Genomic DNA, 20,110 nt, shown 5'->3' with positions numbered 1-20,110 from the left:
GAATTAATATCCATATATGTTATGTAAAATATATGTCAACAAAAAGATGAGAAACTTAGTCAAATATTAACATGTTGTATATACTGTACTGAATATTGTTCCTGGACCTTATGAGCTCAACAACAACCAAAAAAAGGGCAGGTTAGAAAACACAGCAGCTTTTTACACCGTAAAACATGAGACATTAAAGAAAACACCTGAATAAACGAGTGGAGAAGAATAACAGGTGCAGATGCTTCAGGAGCACTGCAGGCAAGAACTGAACAATTAACAGCTTTTACTTTCACTTTATTAATCTCTAAAGGGAAGTTCAGTAGGTAGATGCATTTGAGAACCAGTTTATTAGGAACCCCTGTGTCAGAGCCAGTCGGTTTCAAAAAGGTTAGTTAGAGGCAACTGTGACCAAAACAAGTTTCCATTTAACACCAAGGACATTTTGCAATGGAGACTTGTTAAATTTCTCGTGGCCACAGGTTAGTGAGAATTGAATAAAGACAGTTGGTTGGCCTGTGTAGTCCGTGTAGCCCCTAATGTATCTATTGCTAGTTTACATGTTAAACCAACACAATAATAAAATGCATTTCTCTAATACCTTCTGACGTGTTCGTAAATAAAACAGATGCCTAAATAAGACTCGATCTTCCTACTTCTTGGATTTGGGGTAAGAGCCACACAGTCCTAGATGAGACATTACAGATCTCTTATTACAGAGACTGGAGCATGTGATTGGTATCAGAGGAACAGCGTTAAAGTGGTTCCAATCCTATTTATCGGACAGATTCCAGTTTGTTCATGTCCATGATGAACCTTCCACACGAACAAAAGTTAGTTATGGAGTTCTACAAGGCTCCGTGCTAGGACCGATTCTGTTCACCCTGTACATGCTTCCTTTAGGATATGTCATTAGGAAGCACTCTATTAATTACCACTGCTATGCAGATGACACTCAGTTATATCTATCTATTAAACCTGTTAACACATACCAGTTAACCAGACTTCAAGCCTGTCTAACTGACATAAAGGCCTGGATGACCAGTAACTTTTTACTTTTAAACTCGGAGAAAACAGAAGTCATTATATTTGGGCCAGAAAATCTCAGAAATAACTTTTCTCAAATAATAGCTACTCTAGATGGCATAACCCTGGCCTCTAGCACTACTGTAAAAAACCTTGGAGTTATTTTTGACCAGGACATGTCCTTTAACTCACACATAAAACAAATTTCTAGAACTGCATTCTTTCACCTGCACAACATTTCCAAAATTAGGAACATCCTGTCTCAAAATGCTGCAGAAAAACTAGTCCATGCATTTGTTACCTCAAGGCTAGATTACTGTAACTCATTACTATCTGGATGTCCCAATATCTCCATAAAAAGCCTCCAATTAATCCAGAATGCCGCAGCCAGAGTCCTGACAGGAACTAGCAGGAGAGATCATATTTCTCCTCTATTAGCTTCTCTTCATTGGCTCCCTGTAAAATATAGAATAGAATTTAAAATCCTTCTTCTCACATACAAATCCCTTCATAATCAAGCTCCTTCATACCTTAAAGACCTCATAGTACCATATTATCCCAATAGACCACTTCGCTCTCAGAGTGCAGGTCTACTTGTGGTTCCCAGAGTTTCCAAAAGCAGAATGGGAGGCAGAGCCTTTAGTTATCAAGCTCCTCTCCTGTGGAACCAGCTCTCAGCCTGGGTTCAGGAGGCAGACACTCTCTATACTTTTAAGGCTAGACTTAAAACCTTCCTCTTTGACAAAGCGTATAGTTAGGGCTGGCTTCAGGCAACCCTGAACCATCCCTTAGTTATGCTGCTATAGGCCTAGACTGCCCAAGGACCATCAGTGCACTGAGCTCAAATCCTTGAGACAGACCAGACACCTGGGAGGCCTGGACCAGACAGGCCACACTGCTGCCACTCAGACCACAGAACAGCGCCCCTAGAGCTGGTCTCTGTAATGGTCCGTGACACCGACAGGACAGACCAGACTTTTGGCGACAGGGTGTTGTTAGGTCCCTGTTTGGAAGCTACATTCAAACACGCTGTGACCTGATCTTTATTCCAATAGAATATACTGAATCAAACAGCCTGCAGGTTAAACAGCTACAGTAAAATCGAGGTCAACAGGAAATGTAAACAAGCCTACAATAAACTTATCACATTGTCAACAACAATTGTTTGTATAACCGACTTTTAATTGCAAAATAAATTGAGGTCTAGTTTTGGATACTGTCATGAATCACTCTGAATGTTCACAACGATCATATTATTGTATAGTGTGACGTTACAGGGGGATGCAGATTATTTCAGATGCAAATAATCCACCTTAAAGAAACTATATCCCTTGTCATAATGCAGATTTATTCACCATCCTCATGTGTTTAAAATCAGGCCACGGGGTGTAGCATAACATATGGTGAATTTGAACAGTAAGTTTGATTTGTCCGATAGTCTAATGTTACTGGGAATAGACATTATGACTAGAGACTACATTTTTTAATTATAGAAAGTAAGTTTCCTCTGGCCATAATAGCAAACAGTGAAGTGTCAGCACTGAATGTTTATGTTTCACCTTTGTTATTGTGTTTCTCAAGGATACGTGATTCTTTTATGCAAATGAGTTAAGGTCAGAGGTTGAGAATATAGGCCAGTACGTGATGTTGCAGTTTCACTGGTTGCCTTAGTGCATTGACTTGGTTTTACTTAAAATATGGTCATGGATCCAGAGGAATACAACAATATATACGTATAAACATACATATAAAAAAAAAAAAAAACAATATCCCATGGACTTTACCAAGAGTGAGAAGGTAAGTAACGTTTTGTAAATGTCACTGATTAACCATCATAATCATTTTGTAAATGCAACTGAAAAAACACATTAATGGCTTAAATGTATCATATCAACAATTTCTTTTTGCCTTGGGGTTTCTTTTGACCCCATTAACTACTCTCAAGCAGGCTATTTACAGTTTGTGAGCAGACACTTGTGCCTATTACTCTATAGGCCTACTGCACAGCCCCACTAATTGATGTTGTTGAGATTTTTGATGGCATAGTTGTGCAGTGAAACACCTTTCCCTAGTGTTTGGGGTCCGTGCATGAAGTGCAATTCATTATTCGTATGTAAATTTGTATAATAAATAACTACCCAATCCATCCATTATCTGTACCTGCTTAGTCCTAACCAGGGTCCCAGGGATCAGCTGGAGCCTATCCCAGCTCTCTTTGGGTGAAAGGCAGGGGTCCACCCTGGACAGGTCCCCAGTCCATCACAGGGCCACATAGAGACAAACAACCTCACACACTCACACTCACTCCTATGGGCAATTTAGAGTCACCAATCAACCTGACATACATGTTTTTGGACTGTGGGAGGAAACCAGAGTACCTGGAGAAAACCCACACAAGCACAGGGAGAACATGCAAATTAAGGCCCCTGATGGGTTTCAAACCACTACCCAGTCCATTTTTGGTAACATGTGAAGGTTAATATGTGGCACAAATTGACTTCATTAAAATAAATAAATGGGGAAATTAAAATGAAACTGAATTTAGGAAATACAGATGTGTATATATAAATATGTTTATTTCATTTCATTGTCTAAAGATTTGAAGTAAAGTCTGTATTTAAGAAACACACACAAGGAAGTTACTCATCTATCCATTCAATGTATTTATTTATACATTTGTTCCTCTTAGCTCGCTCACTCAGGTTTTTACAGTCTGTCAGGAATTTCTCCCTTTAAGAGACATTTTTCATGCAAATGAATCCACACTCTTCTGATTTTATCTGCGCCATGTTTCAAACGCACATGCGCAGAACAAATCATGTCTGTTCCTGTTTTTACCGCCCTGGGTCCAACAGTCGCCCAGTGATGTAATCTGATCCTGACTTTAAGACAGGAAATACAAGTACCCAGCAATTACAGAGTCCCTGGGGAGTTGTTCTGTATCCTGTCTGGTCCGATGTTACAAGAAGATAACTGATTGTTCCTTCCGCTCCACTTGTGGTTGAATTTTCTCTCTTCGACGGTCGGATTTGTTCCCTTTGAAGGTAATGGTGTTTATCTGTATTACACTGTTCACAATAGTTGACTAATGTGTGTCGAGAGACACAACTAACTAGTGTTATAAATAAATAACAAATAACTAACATAACTAATGTCGAGAGAACCGTGTCGTTGTGTTTAATATGAGCCAGAGATCAGTTTAGTCGAGTGCGGCAAACGTCCTTCAGAGCAGAGTCTCAGTCTGTATCTGAGCCAGACAAACGCCATGTTTGTCTGGGTGGTTTCAGCGGATATTTTGAGCTCATATATATAACTATATATATGTATGTATATATATATATGTATATATATAGTTATATATATAGTTATATTGAGATATAAATACGTTTTATATATACATATATATGATTATATTGTGCTGAAGTCTGGTGACGTAACGTTTTTCCTTTATTGTACATTTTGTTCAGCTGCGGACATTTTAGCTGATGTTATTTGACTGAAACGCTCGTTGAGGAAAATATATCGAGTCGTTTTACGTTAAATAAATTTCACTTCAATGTCCGTAATAACATTTCAGCTGTATAAAATTACATTTTGACTGAAGCTAGTCTAAATTCTAATTTAACTATTGTAAGGTGCGTGTCAATTATTTCTAAATGTTTATTAAATGTGAGCAACGAGAACAGAACTTTTAAGCGCATTTCACACGGTCCTGTGTGGCAGAAAGCTGCTCTCTGCTCTGGTTCTCATACAACAACGATCACCGTCCTCTGGTTCTCACTAAGACCGCCTGCCTCTACCCTTCCTGCCTTCCTGGGGGATTCTGGACAGGTTTAGTAGGGAAAGGAGGACAGGACTCGACATAACACCGTGTTCTGCAGACTGTTAAAGCCCACGAGGGAACTATCTAACTCTGGTACTAAGGTTTTCAAAAAGCTTAGTTTAGTGACACCAACGGGATGATCTGCCAAGATCAGGAAAGCTCAAACTCAGAAAGAGTCTGGATAATTAATTTTTCCATCCTCTTAGCTGTCATACTCAAAATATTAGCTGCAGCAGGGACAGTCGATGGTGAGTCGGGCTCTCAAATGAACTAAACCTTTGCATGTTTGACATCAGTTTCTTTAACGAACTTGACTCGGGTCGTTTTTAATCCAAGAAAACTTTGTTTTGATGTGCGACACCTTGATTACTAAGGAAAAAACTACCCGCTAAGCTAGCAGCTATTAGCTCATCAGAAGCTGAGCTAATAGCGTCAGCAGAAGTTAGTGTAAAAGTTAGTTTACCTTTATGACGTGTGTGTTATTCCGTGATAAATGAACAACAAAGACTTTTATAGATTTAAAGTTTTGGGCTTCTCGACGTCTGTGTGATCGGTTTTCTGAATAGGAAGCAAAACCGTCGTTAACACGGAGTAGGAGACCCCTGATCTATATCATAGGGCGAGAGTTCAAACCTGTGTTATTTCAATGTGGACACTTAGATCTGTGATATGTGGACATATGCACTGGAATGAAGGGAATAACTAAGAAAACTGTAAAATGCTTCAAAATGAATTCTGACTAAACAAATCACTAATCAGGGCAGTCACTAAGTCTGCTTTTATCCATCTTTCCTTTATTACCATATTAAAAACAGATTTAATTATGAAGGATTTATTAAATAACGCGTTTCTATCATCAGGGGCTCTGGGCAGTCCAGAGAACTGCTGCCTGGTTCCTGTACTAGGACCCAGACCTAGTGTGTTGTTGATGCCTCAGTCTCTGCATGTCACAACCAACAGGGAAAGTTAACATGTTAAAGTTTAGCAAAGAAAAAATGACCAGTAAACTAACGTCCAGCCCTCCTTTCACATTTTAATGGCAATAATTATTGTGAATTATAAACCATTGATTTAAAAACCATTAGAGAAACTGCACCGTGCTGAATATTTATATTAGGACATGAAACACACTGAAACAACCGTATCAATATGTCCACATGCAGATAAATTACATTTCAGAGATGGTAGAAAACTACAATGAACAATGACCTGTAGTAAACATTGGCCCTGCAGTGAAAAAGGTGTCGTCACTATGTGATCTTCAAGTTTACATGTGCTGAGACAGTGACAGCGTTTGTCTGTTGTTGATGTCATTTCTGCTCTTTGTTACAGGCCAGAAGGATTATGGGAAATGTCTTGTCTCTCAGGAAGAGTTTGAGAAGAATGAAGGAATAAAGGCAAAAGTTGGCAGTGATGTTATTCTCCCATGTGTCCCAAAGTTTAGTATCAATTCAAATGATGATAACCTGTACTGGAGCAAAGATGGAGGAGAAATATTTGTCATCAGGAATGAACATCCTCACATTGCAAATTCCAGCTACAACAACAGGCTGAGGGTTCACATTGAAGAGTTTAAAAAAGGAAACGCTTCTCTGAAACTCTCTGGAGTGACTGAGGAAGATGGAGGAGTCTACTGTTGCTGTATTCGTCTGAACAATGAGGAAATAAAATGCGCTGATGTGACTCTTGGTGAGTATTATAAGCATCTCACTGTTTCTGCAGAACAAACTGCTCTGCTGACTGTGCCTTTGTCAAAGCATCATAATAATGTGCTGCATGTTGGAGAAATCAGCCACAGAACAGACTCTGACAGGAATTGATGCTGAGTATAAAAGGCTTCCTTTATTTTCCTGATGTCGAACATTAAAACTCTTGAAATGTTTATTTCTCTTTCAGAGCTGAAGAGTAAAGACCCAGAAACACACACAGGTCAGAAAATAAAAAGAAGATTTCTATCTTTTGTCATGAATGAACTGAGTTTTGTGAAAGTGTGTAGTTTAACTTTAGTGATGAAATGAAGCCCAGGTGACCAGAGTAAGAACAAAGACCTGCCTCCTACAAATGATTCAGTAGGAACCAGTGAGTATTTAGTTGGTCCATGTTTTTATCTCTTGTGTTTGGTGCAGAACAGTTTGGCTTTAAAGACTCAGGGACGTGTTTTCAGAATAGAAGTGTTGTCTTAGTAGATCAGCACCGACTGGACATGTTTACAGAGAGGTCAGTAAAAAGAGCAACAGGTGGAATATTTTATAATGGATTCACAGAAGGTTCCTCAAAATAGCAGAAAAAGGTTTTTATATAAATGTGTCTTCATAATAGAACATGTGGAGGAATTTATCCCACATATGAAGTAGTGTAATAGACTAAAATGAAGTGTGATGATAGTTACACAAAATATTATTCAGAGAGTCACGATAACACCAGTTTATCAAATTCTACCTGATAATCAATAAAATGCTGCCATGAACCATTTTTACCTGCTCAGACTCAAACCTTGTCTTTTCTGTTCTTCCAGGTGAAGGTGTACCAGTGGAACATGTTGCTGTTCTTGTAGCTGGTTATCTTGTAGTTGCTGTTCTTGTTGTTGCATATTTCAGATGTCGCCCATGTAAGTGACTTATTTCTGCTTCCAAACATCTTAACATTCAGCATGTTGGTTCTGATTGACTGTGATGTGTGATGGCAGCAGTCGTCCTGAATTACTTCACAACTTTACATCTAGACCTCATGTCATGTCGGATCATGAGTCATTTTGGATGGTACTGACAAATAATTGGTTTTGTCTTGTAAAACCTCATGTGCAGGGCAACGAAGGAAAGGACACAATGGCCAAAACACAAGTACGAACCATGAACATGTATCTCTGAACAACCGCGGAAACACCAACACTGGCGAGGGAAACTTTGAGTAAAAGAAAGAATCTGGCACAACAGTACATTTATTTATCTCTCTCTCTCTCTCTCTCTCTCTCTCTATATATATATAGAGAGAGAGAGAGAGAGAAGAGAGAGAGAGAGAGAGAGGAGAGAGAGAGAGAGAGAGAGAGAGAGAGAGAGAGAGAGAGAGAGAGAGAGAGAGAGAGATAAATGTACTGTATATATATATATATATATATATATACAGTACATATATATATATATATATACAGTACATTTATTTATCTCTCTCTCTCTCTCTCTCTCTCTCTCTCTCTCTCTCTCTCTATATATATATATATATATATATATATATATATATATATATATGAGAGAGAGAGAGAGATAAATAAATGTACTGTTGTGCCAGATTCTTTCTTAATGTATGTATATATATACACATACATACATTAACACTTTGAATTACTCTATATTACTCTGCTATATAAATAAAGTTGCTTTACATTTTTTACAAAAACATGGTTCATTCGTGTCTTTGTCACATTGGCCCATTCAAAATGTGTCCACCAAAAGGCTTTAGGTACAAAAGCCTCCACAATGAGCTAAATTCTATGACGACACTCAGACCCATTGGTGAGCACATGGGTCATGTTGATGTTGGACTAAATAGCTGACATGACGCTCACTGAGCAGCTGTTTTAACACAAGTCACTGAATAGGAACAAACAGCTGCATTGGCTAAAATAATGAAGAGCACACACAGTTTGAATGATGTTATTAACTTTAAAGCTGAAAATGGTCTTAAAGGTACAGCAACATACGCACTGACGCTATAACGAGACGCTTTTTAGAGAGAAAACTCGCTGCTCACTAATATCAGCTAATTCCTTCATGATGCTGAAAAGCCAGAGGGAACATGCAAATATTTACATGTTTACAGGGGCAGATAATTACAGAGAGAAGAAACAGGATCAGCCCCTCAAAGCTGAGGCACTTGGTTTTTCTCAATGCCAGTCTCCACTGAAGGAGAAAACTTTTTCTTATGGTTTTACACATTTTAATTTATATTTTGTAGTGTGATTCTGTAAGCTTCTGTGTGTTGTTTCACTTTAAATTTGTTTAGTAGTAAAAAGCCAAAAGTTTAAAATAGTTTAATTAGTTTAGGTCATTTGTAAATAGTTAAACATTTTTTACACTTTCTACTTTATTTTTTATCACTCTGTAGAGTGTATAAATAAAGGTGTATTTATCTAATAAACATTTCATATAGTGCATGTTTTTTTACATTAGTAATTCATATTTAGCATAACTTTACATTATTGTTGGTAATAATTTAATTTAAGCACCAAAAAATCTGAAGAGCCACTTGGGAGCCGAAAGAGCTGGTTCTTTAAAAAGAGCCGGAATTCCCATCACTAGTAGTTTTTCTTCATTATTGGTTCAGATTTGTCTTTTTATATAAATATTGTGAATTTAAGAAGAAAAAATATTTTGTGTTCCCCACTTTCAAGCATGCAACATAAATTCTGATCCTTCACTAATGACGCCTGAGAAATAGAAAACTCTTCTGTATGAGATCAGTCTGTCCATGTTTGAATTTTTTAAAAAGGTGTCATTTTAAACAAACACAGTGCATGTCAAACACCAGAAGATGTAACTGTAAAGTGCCTGCTGTGTGTTCAGGCACAGAAACACGAGGTTTGGTTGGTGTGTAACTGGAGCCCCACATTGTCCCCACATTGTCCCCACATTGTCACAGTGTGAACAACATGGGGCAAAAGCTGCTGTAAGCTGCCTGTGTAATGAAGGATATATGGGTGAACACATTTTATTCATTTTACTATTTACTTCTCATCGTGAGTGTTTATGGTTTACAAAACAAACAAAAACTGTGTGTTTTCTGTTTTGGGAGACATCATTTATATTTATATCAATTAATTATACTGCTATGATTTAATGTCAGAACCAAAAGCTTCAGTAAAAACAAACTGCTGCATCGTCAGTGATAAACAAACACTTTGTAAAGGTACAAATATAAAAATAAAGCTCAGCAGATGCAGCAGTGACCTGAGCATTTATAAACATTATATACACACATACAGTGGGTACGGAAAGTATTCAGACCCCTTTAAATTTTTCACTCTTTGTGTCATTGCAGCCATTTGCCAAAATCAAAAAAGTTCATTTTATTTCTCATTAATGTACACTCAGCACCCCATCTTGACAGAAAAAACCAGAAATGTAGAAATTTTTGCAAGTTTATTAAAAAAGAAAAACTGAAATATCACATGGTCATAAGTATTCAGACCCTGTGCTCAGTATTGAGTAGAAGCACCCTTTTGAGCTAGTACAGCCATGAGTCTTCTTGAGAATGATGCAACAAGTTTTTCACACCTGGATTTGGGGATCCTCTGCCATTCTTCCTTGCAGATCCTCTCCAGTTCTGTCAGGTTGGATGGTGAACGTTGGTGGACAGCCATTTTCAGGTCTCTCCAGAGATGCTCAATTGGGTTTAGGTCAGGGCTCTGGCTGGGCCAGTCAAGAACGGTCACAGAGTTGTTCCGATGCCACTCCTTTGTTATTTTAGTTGTGTGCTTAGGGTCATTGTCCTGTTGAAAGGTGAACCTTCGGCCCAGCCTGAGGTCCTGAGCACTCTGGAAGAGGTTTTCTTCCAGGATATCTCTGTACTTGGCCGCATTCATCTTTCCTTCAATTGCAACCAGTCGTCCTGTCCCTGCAGCTGAAAAACACCCCCACAACATGATGCTCCCACCACCATGTTTCACTGTAGGGATTGTATTGGGCAGGTGATGAGCAGTGCCTGGTTTTCTCCACACATACCGCTTAGAATTAACGCCAAAAAGTTCAATCTTGGTCTCATCAGACCAGAGAATCTTATTTCTCATAGTCTGGGAGTCCTTCATGTGTTTTTTGGCAAACTCTATGTAGGCTTTCATGTGTCTTGCACTGAGGAGTGGCTTCCGTCGGGCCACTCTGCCATAAAGCCCCGACTGGTGGAGGGCTGCAGTGATAGTTGACTTTGTGGAACTTTCTCCCATCTCCCTACTGCATCTCTGGAGCTCAGCCACAGTGACCTTTGGGTTCTTCTTTACCTCTCTCACCAAGGCTCTTCTCCCACGATTGCTCAGTTTGGCTGGACGGCCAGGTCTAGGAAGAGTTCTGGTCTTCCCAAACTTTTTCCATTTGAGGATTATGGAGGCCACTGTGCTCTTAGGAACCTTGAGTGCTGCAGAAATTCTTTTGTAACCTTGGCCAGATCTGTGCCTTGCCACAATTCTGTCTCTGAGCTCCTAGGGCAGTTCCTTCGACCTCATGATTCTCATTTGCTCTGACATGCACTGTGAGCTGTAAGGTCTTATATAGACAGGCGTGTGCCTTTCCTAATCAAGTCCAATCAGTTTAATTAAACACAGCTGGACTCCAATGAAGGACCAGAACCATCTCAAGGAGGATCAGAAGAAATGGACAGCATGTGAGTTAAATATGAGTGTCACTGCACAGGGTCTGAATACTTATGACCATGTGATATTTCAGTTTTTCTTTTTTAATAAATTTGCAAAAATTTCTACATTTCTGTTTTTTTCTGTCAAGATGGGGTGCTGAGTGTACATTAATGAGAAATAAAATGAACTTTTTTGATTTTGGCAAATGGCTGCAATGACACAAAGAGTGAAAAATTTAAAGGGGTCTGAATACTTTCCGTACCCACTGTATCTTCCTCTTCATCATCATCAGCCCAGTGAGAGACTCCCAGAGCGTCTCTTAGCATCAGCTCGAGCTGCAGGAAAACCAGAAGGTTTTTCAGTGAATTGAACATTTGTCCACATCAGCAGCAGGAAATACAAAGACAAGTGTTCAGTGTTTCCTGTTTCAGCCCCGTCTCCTCCCTGCTGCTAATGACAACACCTGTCACCTGCCCACAGGCAGGGGGCGCCACAGTGTTTGATTTTCACTTCTTCCTGTTGTAGTTTCTGCCTCACACTGACGTCACCTGCACTTTGTTTACTGTCTAGATTGTCTTCTACAGATTCTACGATCACTGGGATGTTTGGAGGTGCTCTTACCTCGAGCCCACTTCCTGTAGATATAAATACACACCACCATGATGACGGTGTAGAGGCTGAACAGCAGGACGGTGCACACCAGCTTGGGAAGGGACATGAACACAGGAGGAGGAGGAGGAGGAGGACTGACAGTGTTGGGCTGATCCTGGACTGTGAAGAAGAAAATATCACAATAATGTGATGAGATGTGATTTTCATGGGGTCATGTTTCCCACTGCAGGGGCTTCTGGGTAGAGACAGTATGTGGAAGGTCTAATCGTTCATACAGAGACTCCGACCCCTGAACCTCTGAGACGAGTCCTGTCTCCATTACAGCTTTGCCTCAGACACGTGTCGACCTTCCACACATGCATGCAGACAACAAACCGACTCCTCACCTCTGACAGCCAGGAAGCTCTGTGGTGACTGTCCTTCTGTGGGGTGTTCACACTTGTAGAAACCTTCGTCAGACTCTGACACGGGTTTAAGGACCATCTTTCCTTCAGGCTGCGTGCCGATGAAAACGCCGTCCCTGAAGAACGAAGCACTGAAGTCAGACGCCGACTTCGGTGCGTATCTTTGCTTGAAGGAGCAGCGAAGAACCACTTCACCTCCCTCTGTCACGGGGAGTGCAGGGACCTCCAGGATCACCTCACCAACTGAAATACAGGAAAGCACACCATGGTCCCTGATTATGGACTTCCTGTGTCCACAGTCTGACTAAAACACTGCAAACTCACTGTTCACTGTGATGTTGAGGACGTTGCTGTGCTCCCCCTGCTCAGACTCACACCAGTACAGTCCAGTGTCTGATGTGTAGACGCCCTTAACAATGCAGGAGGAGCCTTCTGGGTGACCCCAGCCGACCTCACATGGAACCAGTGATGAAGAGGAGGTGTTCCTCATCACTTTCCACTCACTGAAGGTTCCCGGCACCTCACAGCTCAGAGTGAAGGTCTCATACCGGAAGAACTGAGATCTGTCAGGATGGATGCTCAGTGTGGAAACTGTGGCTTTGACAACAGATGATACAACAGACTGAAACATGAATCTGACCCTTTGTGGTATTTTATGAACAGAAACACTAAACCTCATGTGTTTTTCCTTTGAGAACGTACTGCATCTGACTGTGACAGTACACAGGCTGCGTACTTTCAATGTACTCAAAGAAGTACTCAGCTCCTTTACTGCAGTAACAGTAGAAATACCACAGATTAAAAATCCTCTGTTCCAAGTAAAAGTACTGCATTCTAAATGTTACTGCAGTAAAACTCCAAAAGTACCAGCAGTATCCAAATGTACTTGAAGTATCCTTATGGCTCAAAAATAATCCAGTAAACATTTGTCTTAAATGATGTTTGTGTCATGATCCGTAGTCTGGACTTCCTGTTTGGTTTTACTTTGAAGGATCATGACAGGAACTGGTTTTTGTTTATTCTGTTCCCTTTACGTTGACCCAATTAATTCATTATTTTCACCTGCACCTCGTTTTGGACTGTGGGAGGAAACCAGAGTACCTGGAGAAAACCCACACAAGCACAGGGGGAACATGCAAACTCCACACAGAAAGACCCCTGATGGGTTTCAAACCAGGAACCTTCTTGATGTGAGGCAACAGTGCTAACCACTCCTCCACCATGCTGCCCTCATCCCAACATACAGTCCAAAAAAAATCATTACCCCATAGAAAACCCATATCAGTCGACCTCTAGTGATGAGGAATGGAATGAAGCACTGAAATGTGCAGAGTTTGAAACAGGTCTTGCACCCAGGCTGAAGTTTCAGGCCTAAACACTTTTTCTGCCTTTGGGTTTTTTCTATTAAAACCCAAGACCCAGTCTGTGCATTGCACTTTGAGTCCTAATGTAGTGTCTCTCTAATTGTGCACATACTGCAGTAACAGCATTAATTATATTGCACTTTCTGTTCACACAAACTGTAAAGAATCTAAAAGAAAAGCTTTAAGTGTTGAACTTCTGCTCCACCCTGGAGAACAAGGCTCGGCCAGTTGGTCCAGGTCTGAAGCAGCTGGAGGTTCAGGTCCTACTGGACCTACATCAGGCACTACATTAGGTTACTGTCACCAAGTGACGTTATTAAGGTCAATATGTCCAGCTTGAGTTGGATATTAGTTAGAATATTAAACAGTATTAATGGACAGACATTTGCTTAGAGAAATATTTGTCCACCCCTTGTTGAGACTATAAACACTTGAAAAGTTCCCTCTAAGGTAAATTTAGAACATTTACTTTAACAAACAAGGGGTTTCATGTTTTTGAATGAAGACTGAAAGCAGAGAATCCAGATGTGACCCAATTAGCCAAAATGTTCCTTAACTTCAGTGGTTTGTTAGTTTTTATTCTAAATTTTAGAAGCACAGCTCCAACTTCCCTTTTCTGACTTTTACTGCAGGACCTGTTTACTCTGATGTTCAGCATCTCTGTTTTGTTGGCCAGTTTTACAGTGATTGTCAACCAAAGATCTTCTGTGCTGCACATGAGAGCAGAGTGTCTGTCCTCACTATTTAACACAACGATGCATCACAGGATGTTTTCACCATTGATGTAGAAACTTGTCTTAACGTAACAAGAGATGTATTTTTGTATTTTTATATTTTAATAAAGAAATTATGTCGATAGTCTATCAGCCCTTTGTTTATTTGGACAGTGAGGTCTGTAAGCAGAAACAGCTCCAAAGCTTTGATAGAAATAGGATGTAGCATGGAAATGAGACACAGCATGTGTTTACTGTTTTATTTTTCTGAGCATTTAAATGCAGTATTGTAGTTGTGGCTTGGTCAGCAGAGGTAGTGTAGATCTATACAGGCGTGTGTCCCAGTATATGACAGATCTATACAGGTGTGTGTCCCAGTATATGATCAGTGCAGGAACAAAGCAACGTCTGAAGCTTCACTGCTTATTTTCTGGTTTGACAGGAAACTTCTTCATATTTCACAGAAAACCTGCTGTTTTTCTTTGACTCACTGTTCTCCACCATGTGTTCTCACTGTTCTTTAGCTGTAAAGACTTGGAATGGAAAGGAATTTGCAGTTTTTGATGCTATTCCTTCTGGTATTTGTGTGATTGTGTGACAGAGAGAGAGAGAGAGCGGCTACGCCTGCGTACAAACACGTTTTTAAATACAGTTTAGTGCCGTCGGATCGTCTACGTCTTTTCATAACGTAATGACGCTGCCCAACGTTCTTGTGTGTATTTCCACGATCTCCTCCAACGGTCGGATTTGTTCTCTTTTAAAGGTAATGGTGTTTATCTGTATTACACTGTTCTCAATAGTTTACTAATGTGTTTAAAATGTAAAGAGAACCGTGTCGTTGTGTTTAATATAAGCCAGAGATCAGTTTAGTCGAGTGCAGCAAACGTGGTTGCCGCTTCTTTATGCTGCTGTTCGCCATGTTTGTCTGGGTGGTTTCAGCGGATATTTTACCTTCTCATGGAGTTTACGATACTTTGAGCTGAGACATATACGTTATATTTATATATATATTCTGCTGAGTATGAAGTCTAGTGACATTACGTGTCTCCTGAGTGTGTGTGTGGACATTTGTTCGGACTCAAGCCCTCGTCGAGGAAACTGTGGAGTCGTTTTACGTTAAATTTCACTTTGTCCGTAATTACATTTCAGCTGTATAAAATTACATTTTGACTGAAGCTAAATTAAATATTGTAACGTGCGTGTGTGAGGATTAAAAGCTATTCTATGCTTTCTATTAACTGCTTGTAAAAGAATGCAGCTTTGAGACTGGTATAGTAACTGTGATAGAGTCGTAGAAGTGACCCCCCAGAAACCGTTGCCCTGGTAAACAGCTGGTTAAACAACTGCACAATGAGGGGTGCCTAGAAACAGTCAGTAACGGAATTATATTATTATTATTATTTCTAAATGTTTATTAAATGTGAGCAACGAGAACAGAACTTTTAAGCGCATTTCACACGGTCCTGTGTGGCAGAAAGCTGCTCTCTGCTCTGGTTCTCATACAACAACGATCACCGTCCTCTGGTTCTCACACTAAGACCGTTACAATGGTACGACCCAATTATGGCCCCGCCTCCTTCACGTCACGTGATGGAGCGTCGTGACGTTTCATGATCGGTGTCGTTTTGCGGGACATTTTGATTTGGTCTGCTACACCCCGTGGCCTGTTAAAGCCTACGACAGAAGTCGCTCCGTTCGGAACCAAAGTTTTCAAAAACAGCTTAGTGAGACTAACGGGATCGACGACCGAGCTCAGAAACAGCTATTTCAATGATTTTCTTAATAGCTCTCGGAGCACTAACACTAACTGCAACACTGGCGGTACATGGTGAGTCGGGCTCTCAAATGAACTGAACCTTTGCATGTTTGACAAAAGTTACTTGTTCTTTAACGAACTTGACTCGGGTCGTTTTTAATCTAAGAAAAGTTTGTTTTGCTGTGCGACACTTTGGTTAGTAATGGCAGCTAACTGCTAAGCTAACGACAATGGCACCTAAGCTAGCTAGATAATAGTGTTAGCACTAGCTAGTTTTATTATTCCGTGATAAATGAACAACAAAGTCGTTCCTCCCCAGCATATCGATTATCGATTTTTCTTTATTTTTAATAGACTTAAAATTTCGCTTTTCTCAACTTCTGTGTCATCGGTTTTCTCAATGGGAAGCAAAGCCGTGGTCAGTAAACCCCTGATCTATATCATAGGGCGAGATTTTAAACCACCTGTGTTATTTGCAATGTGGACACTTAGATCTGTGGACATGTGAATAAAATCTTTAAAAACCTTTTACTCCTGAGTCCCTGAAGAAACGCCATGTGCTGTGTAGAGCAGCAAATAGTTTATTTTTCTCACTAATCTACAGATTTCATCATAAAAACTTTGGATTTATAAACAACAAATGGAAACAACCACTTCTCACCTTTCAGAGCCCTGAAACCAAAACAGTGGTTTGTGTAAAACTACAGAAATGATTAGTCAGTGATCAATCTCAGGTGCTGAGTAATATGTTGATCAGCTGATCACTACGGTTCTTGTGCAGACGACAGATAAATCAGTTGATTATTCAGCCAGAAGTGGCTTGTTTTAAACACAGGAACATACAAACACTCATTTCATCTCATTTTCTGTTACATGTGTCATTGTGCTGAGAGGAATCAGGACCTTTTGTTCTTAAACTACATCAATTCATTTTCACAGTATTTCTAAATTAGGTTTTTATCATCCCTGAAATTCATACGGAGCCAAGCAGCTGTTTCATAACGTTTCATTGATATGTTTCATTAACATCTCAGGTGGACTGAGCTGTGTCAGAGTGCAGCTTCAGTGGGATGATACACTGCACATACACTTTGCTGTCTGTCAGTACATTCACAGTAATTTAATGCTGCTTTGTGTTGTTGTACATTTAACAGACCAGCCAGGGACTGATCCCACATCCAGCCCGACTACAGTTAACACGATCGACGTGACAGAATCCAGTAAGTAACTTCTGTGTTTCCAGAAATAAGTTTTATCTGTTTTGCTTTTGTAAAACCACAATTCAGAGTCACAGCATTTGTTTGAGAACATAAGGACAGATGGGACTGAGTGAAACAGGAGCAGCTGGAAAGTGAAATAATATTTCACAGAAAATGTTTAAGTAGCACAATAAATATACAAATGTTAAAGAAGTGGAAACTAAAGTCAGCAGAGCTTCATCCTTATCGCCCTGTGCTCATCTCAGTCTCTCTTATTCTTCCAGGCATCATCAAAGATGGGAAAACAAAGATAATTTTTGGTGGAGGTGCAGGTTTTGTCGTCTTCATCGTCGCCACCTTCGCTGTCACCGTTGTTGTCGTCCTCGTCATCTACTACAGAAAGAAATTCAGAGACCAGACCAGGAAAACGCCAAGGAAATGGTCCCTCTGAATTAACCAAAACACCAGACGATTGTCCTGCAGGCTGAGGAAAAGACAAGACAAAAACCTCTGCTTCATTCATCAGTACAGGTCGACTGATTAACCCCTTACTGCCTAAATTTATTCTATAATAATTCTTTTTTAAATTCATAATAACCTTTTAAATTATTAAGTTATGTAAGTTATTTTAGGCTCCATGATAATGGATCGATGTATGTCAATTATTTTATTTATTCAGACTGGGAATGGTTTGAGGTGAATTTGCAACAACAGTCTACAAGGGGTTAATTGGAGCATATTGAGCTGATTAATAGGCAGAAGTGCATGTTAATATCCAGCCTGTCAGCTTTCTATCATTCTGAGGATTCATAATGCCATGATGCCATTGGGTGGTTTAGGGAGACCTCTGGTGCTCTCTTTATGGAAAAATGCATACACTTTATACAATTAGGAGAACCCCAAAAGGAGAACCCATTTTGATCTAACAGCTGGAACTAAACCTCCATCTGTTGAACTCCAGCTAAACCTGAAACAAGACACTTTAACCACAGAACCAGCGTCCATGAACACCTACACCTGCCTACTCTGAATCAGCTGGTGTCTCACTTACTGCTGCACCCAATTATTTTCCAAATTGTCCACATTTATTAAGTAATTAGTGTCGCAAGTTCATTGCTAAACAGTAATTGAACATGGAATAATGTTTTATATTTTATATGTTCACTGTTTTTTATGTTTTTCTAATCATGTATATATTTGATTGAATACTACACAGTGTTGGTTTCTACCTTAACTACATTGTGTGAATCCTGCTGTGCCTTATTTGTTGATGTAATTAAAGATACTCAAACTGCTGAACCCACTGTCTTTCTAACTGAAGACTTAGGTCGGACTAATGTTCCCCAGCATCATGTTTTCATCATATAATCTACGATGAAAATATGACAAGGACCAATTATGATAACGAGTAGCTCAAATCTCTTATATGTTATTTCAGGGGCCGAATGTTTCGTGTTTATTTTCAGGTTGTTTCTGAGATTAAACATCTTGAGGAGGTTACTGGAGTCAGTCCACACCTACAGACAGTTTACTGTCAAATCAACTCACTTCATGTTGTCAATAAGTAAATACAACCAGTTTGTCCTGCCTGCTGGAATTAATATCCATATATGTTATGTAAAATATATGTCAACAAAAAGATGAGAAACTTAGTCAAATATTAACATGTTGTATATACTGTACTGAATATTGTTCCTGGACCTTATGAGCTCAACAACAACCAAAAAAAGGGCAGGTTAGAAAACACAGCAGCTTTTTACACCGTAAAACATGAGACATTAAAGAAAACACCTGAACAAACGAGTGGAGAAGAATAACAGGTGCAGATGCTTCAGGAGCACTGCAGGCAAGAACTGAACAATTAACAGCCTTTACTTTCACTTTATTAATCTCCAAAGGGAAGTTCAGTAGGTAGATGCATTTGAGAACCAGTTTATTAGGAACCCCTGTGTCAGAGCCAGTCGGTTTCAAAAAGGTTAGTTAGAGGCAACTGTGACCAAAACAAGTTTCCATTTAACACCAAGGACATTTTGCAATGGAGACTTGTTAAATTTCTCGTGGCCACAGGTTAGTGAGAATTGAATAAAGACAGTTGGTTGGCCTGTGTAGTCCGTGTAGCCTCTAATGTATCTATTGCTAGTTTACATGTTAAACCAACACAATAATAAAATGCATTTCTCTAATACCTTCTGACGTGTTCGTAAATAAAACAGATGCCTAAATAAGACTCGATCTTCCTACTTCTTGGATTTGGGGTAAGAGCCACACAGTCCTAGATGAGACATTACAGATCTCTTATTACAGAGACTGGAGCATGTGATTGGTATCAGAGGAACAGCGTTAAAGTGGTTCCAATCCTATTTATCGGACAGATTCCAGTTTGTTCATGTCCATGATGAACCTTCCACACGAACAAAAGTTAGTTATGGAGTTCCACAAGGCTCCGTGCTAGGACCGATTCTGTTCACCCTGTACATGCTTCCTTTAGGATATGTCATTAGGAAGCACTCTATTAATTACCACTGCTATGCAGATGACACTCAGTTATATCTATCTATTAAACCTGTTAACACAAACCAGTTAACCAGACTTCAAGCCTGTCTAACTGACATAAAGGCCTGGATGACCAGTAACTTTTTACTTTTAAACTCGGAGAAAACAGAAGTCATTATATTTGGGCCAAAAAATCTCAGAAATAACTTTTCTCAAATAATAGCTACTCTAGATGGCATAGCCCTGGCCTCTAGCACTACTGTAAAAAACCTTGGAGTTATTTTTGACCAGGACATGTCCTTTAACTCACATATAAAACAAATCTCTAGAACTGTATTCTTTCACCTGTGCAACATTTCCAAAATTAGGAACATCCTGTCTCAAAGTGA

General features: G+C 39.6%; 1 protein-coding gene across 1 annotated transcript; it reads left to right on the top strand.

Moving 5' to 3' along the window:
- Nucleotides 1-5,835: 5,835 nt before the first annotated feature.
- Nucleotides 5,836-18,527, top strand: LOC113125367 (programmed cell death 1 ligand 1-like). Its single transcript, XM_026298753.1, has 6 exons — nucleotides 5,836-5,842; nucleotides 6,173-6,529; nucleotides 6,737-6,769; nucleotides 7,356-7,448; nucleotides 17,184-17,249; nucleotides 17,513-18,527. The coding sequence occupies exons 1-6, from the start codon at nucleotides 5,836-5,838 to the stop codon at nucleotides 17,677-17,679; spliced, it is 723 nt and encodes a 240-aa protein (XP_026154538.1). The 3' UTR covers nucleotides 17,680-18,527.
- The last annotated feature ends 1,583 nt before the right edge of the window (nucleotides 18,528-20,110 follow it).

This window comes from Mastacembelus armatus, chromosome 18 (assembly GCF_900324485.2).
Source record: "Mastacembelus armatus chromosome 18, fMasArm1.2, whole genome shotgun sequence".
Classification (NCBI taxonomy): domain Eukaryota; kingdom Metazoa; phylum Chordata; class Actinopteri; order Synbranchiformes; family Mastacembelidae; genus Mastacembelus; species Mastacembelus armatus.
The sequence above is the reverse complement of the archived record's forward strand: the minus strand, read 5'-3'. Positions and strand labels throughout refer to the sequence as shown.

What these genes read in the sequence shown, in the direction of transcription:
- LOC113125367 (XM_026298753.1), top strand. An exon ending in ATATTTCAGATGTCGCCCAT is followed by an intron (nt 7,449 to 17,183) that starts GTAAGTGACTTA and finishes TACATTTAACAG; the next exon opens with ACCAGCCAGGGACTGATCCC. An exon ending in GATCGACGTGACAGAATCCA is followed by an intron (nt 17,250 to 17,512) that starts GTAAGTAACTTC and finishes TTATTCTTCCAG; the next exon opens with GCATCATCAAAGATGGGAAA.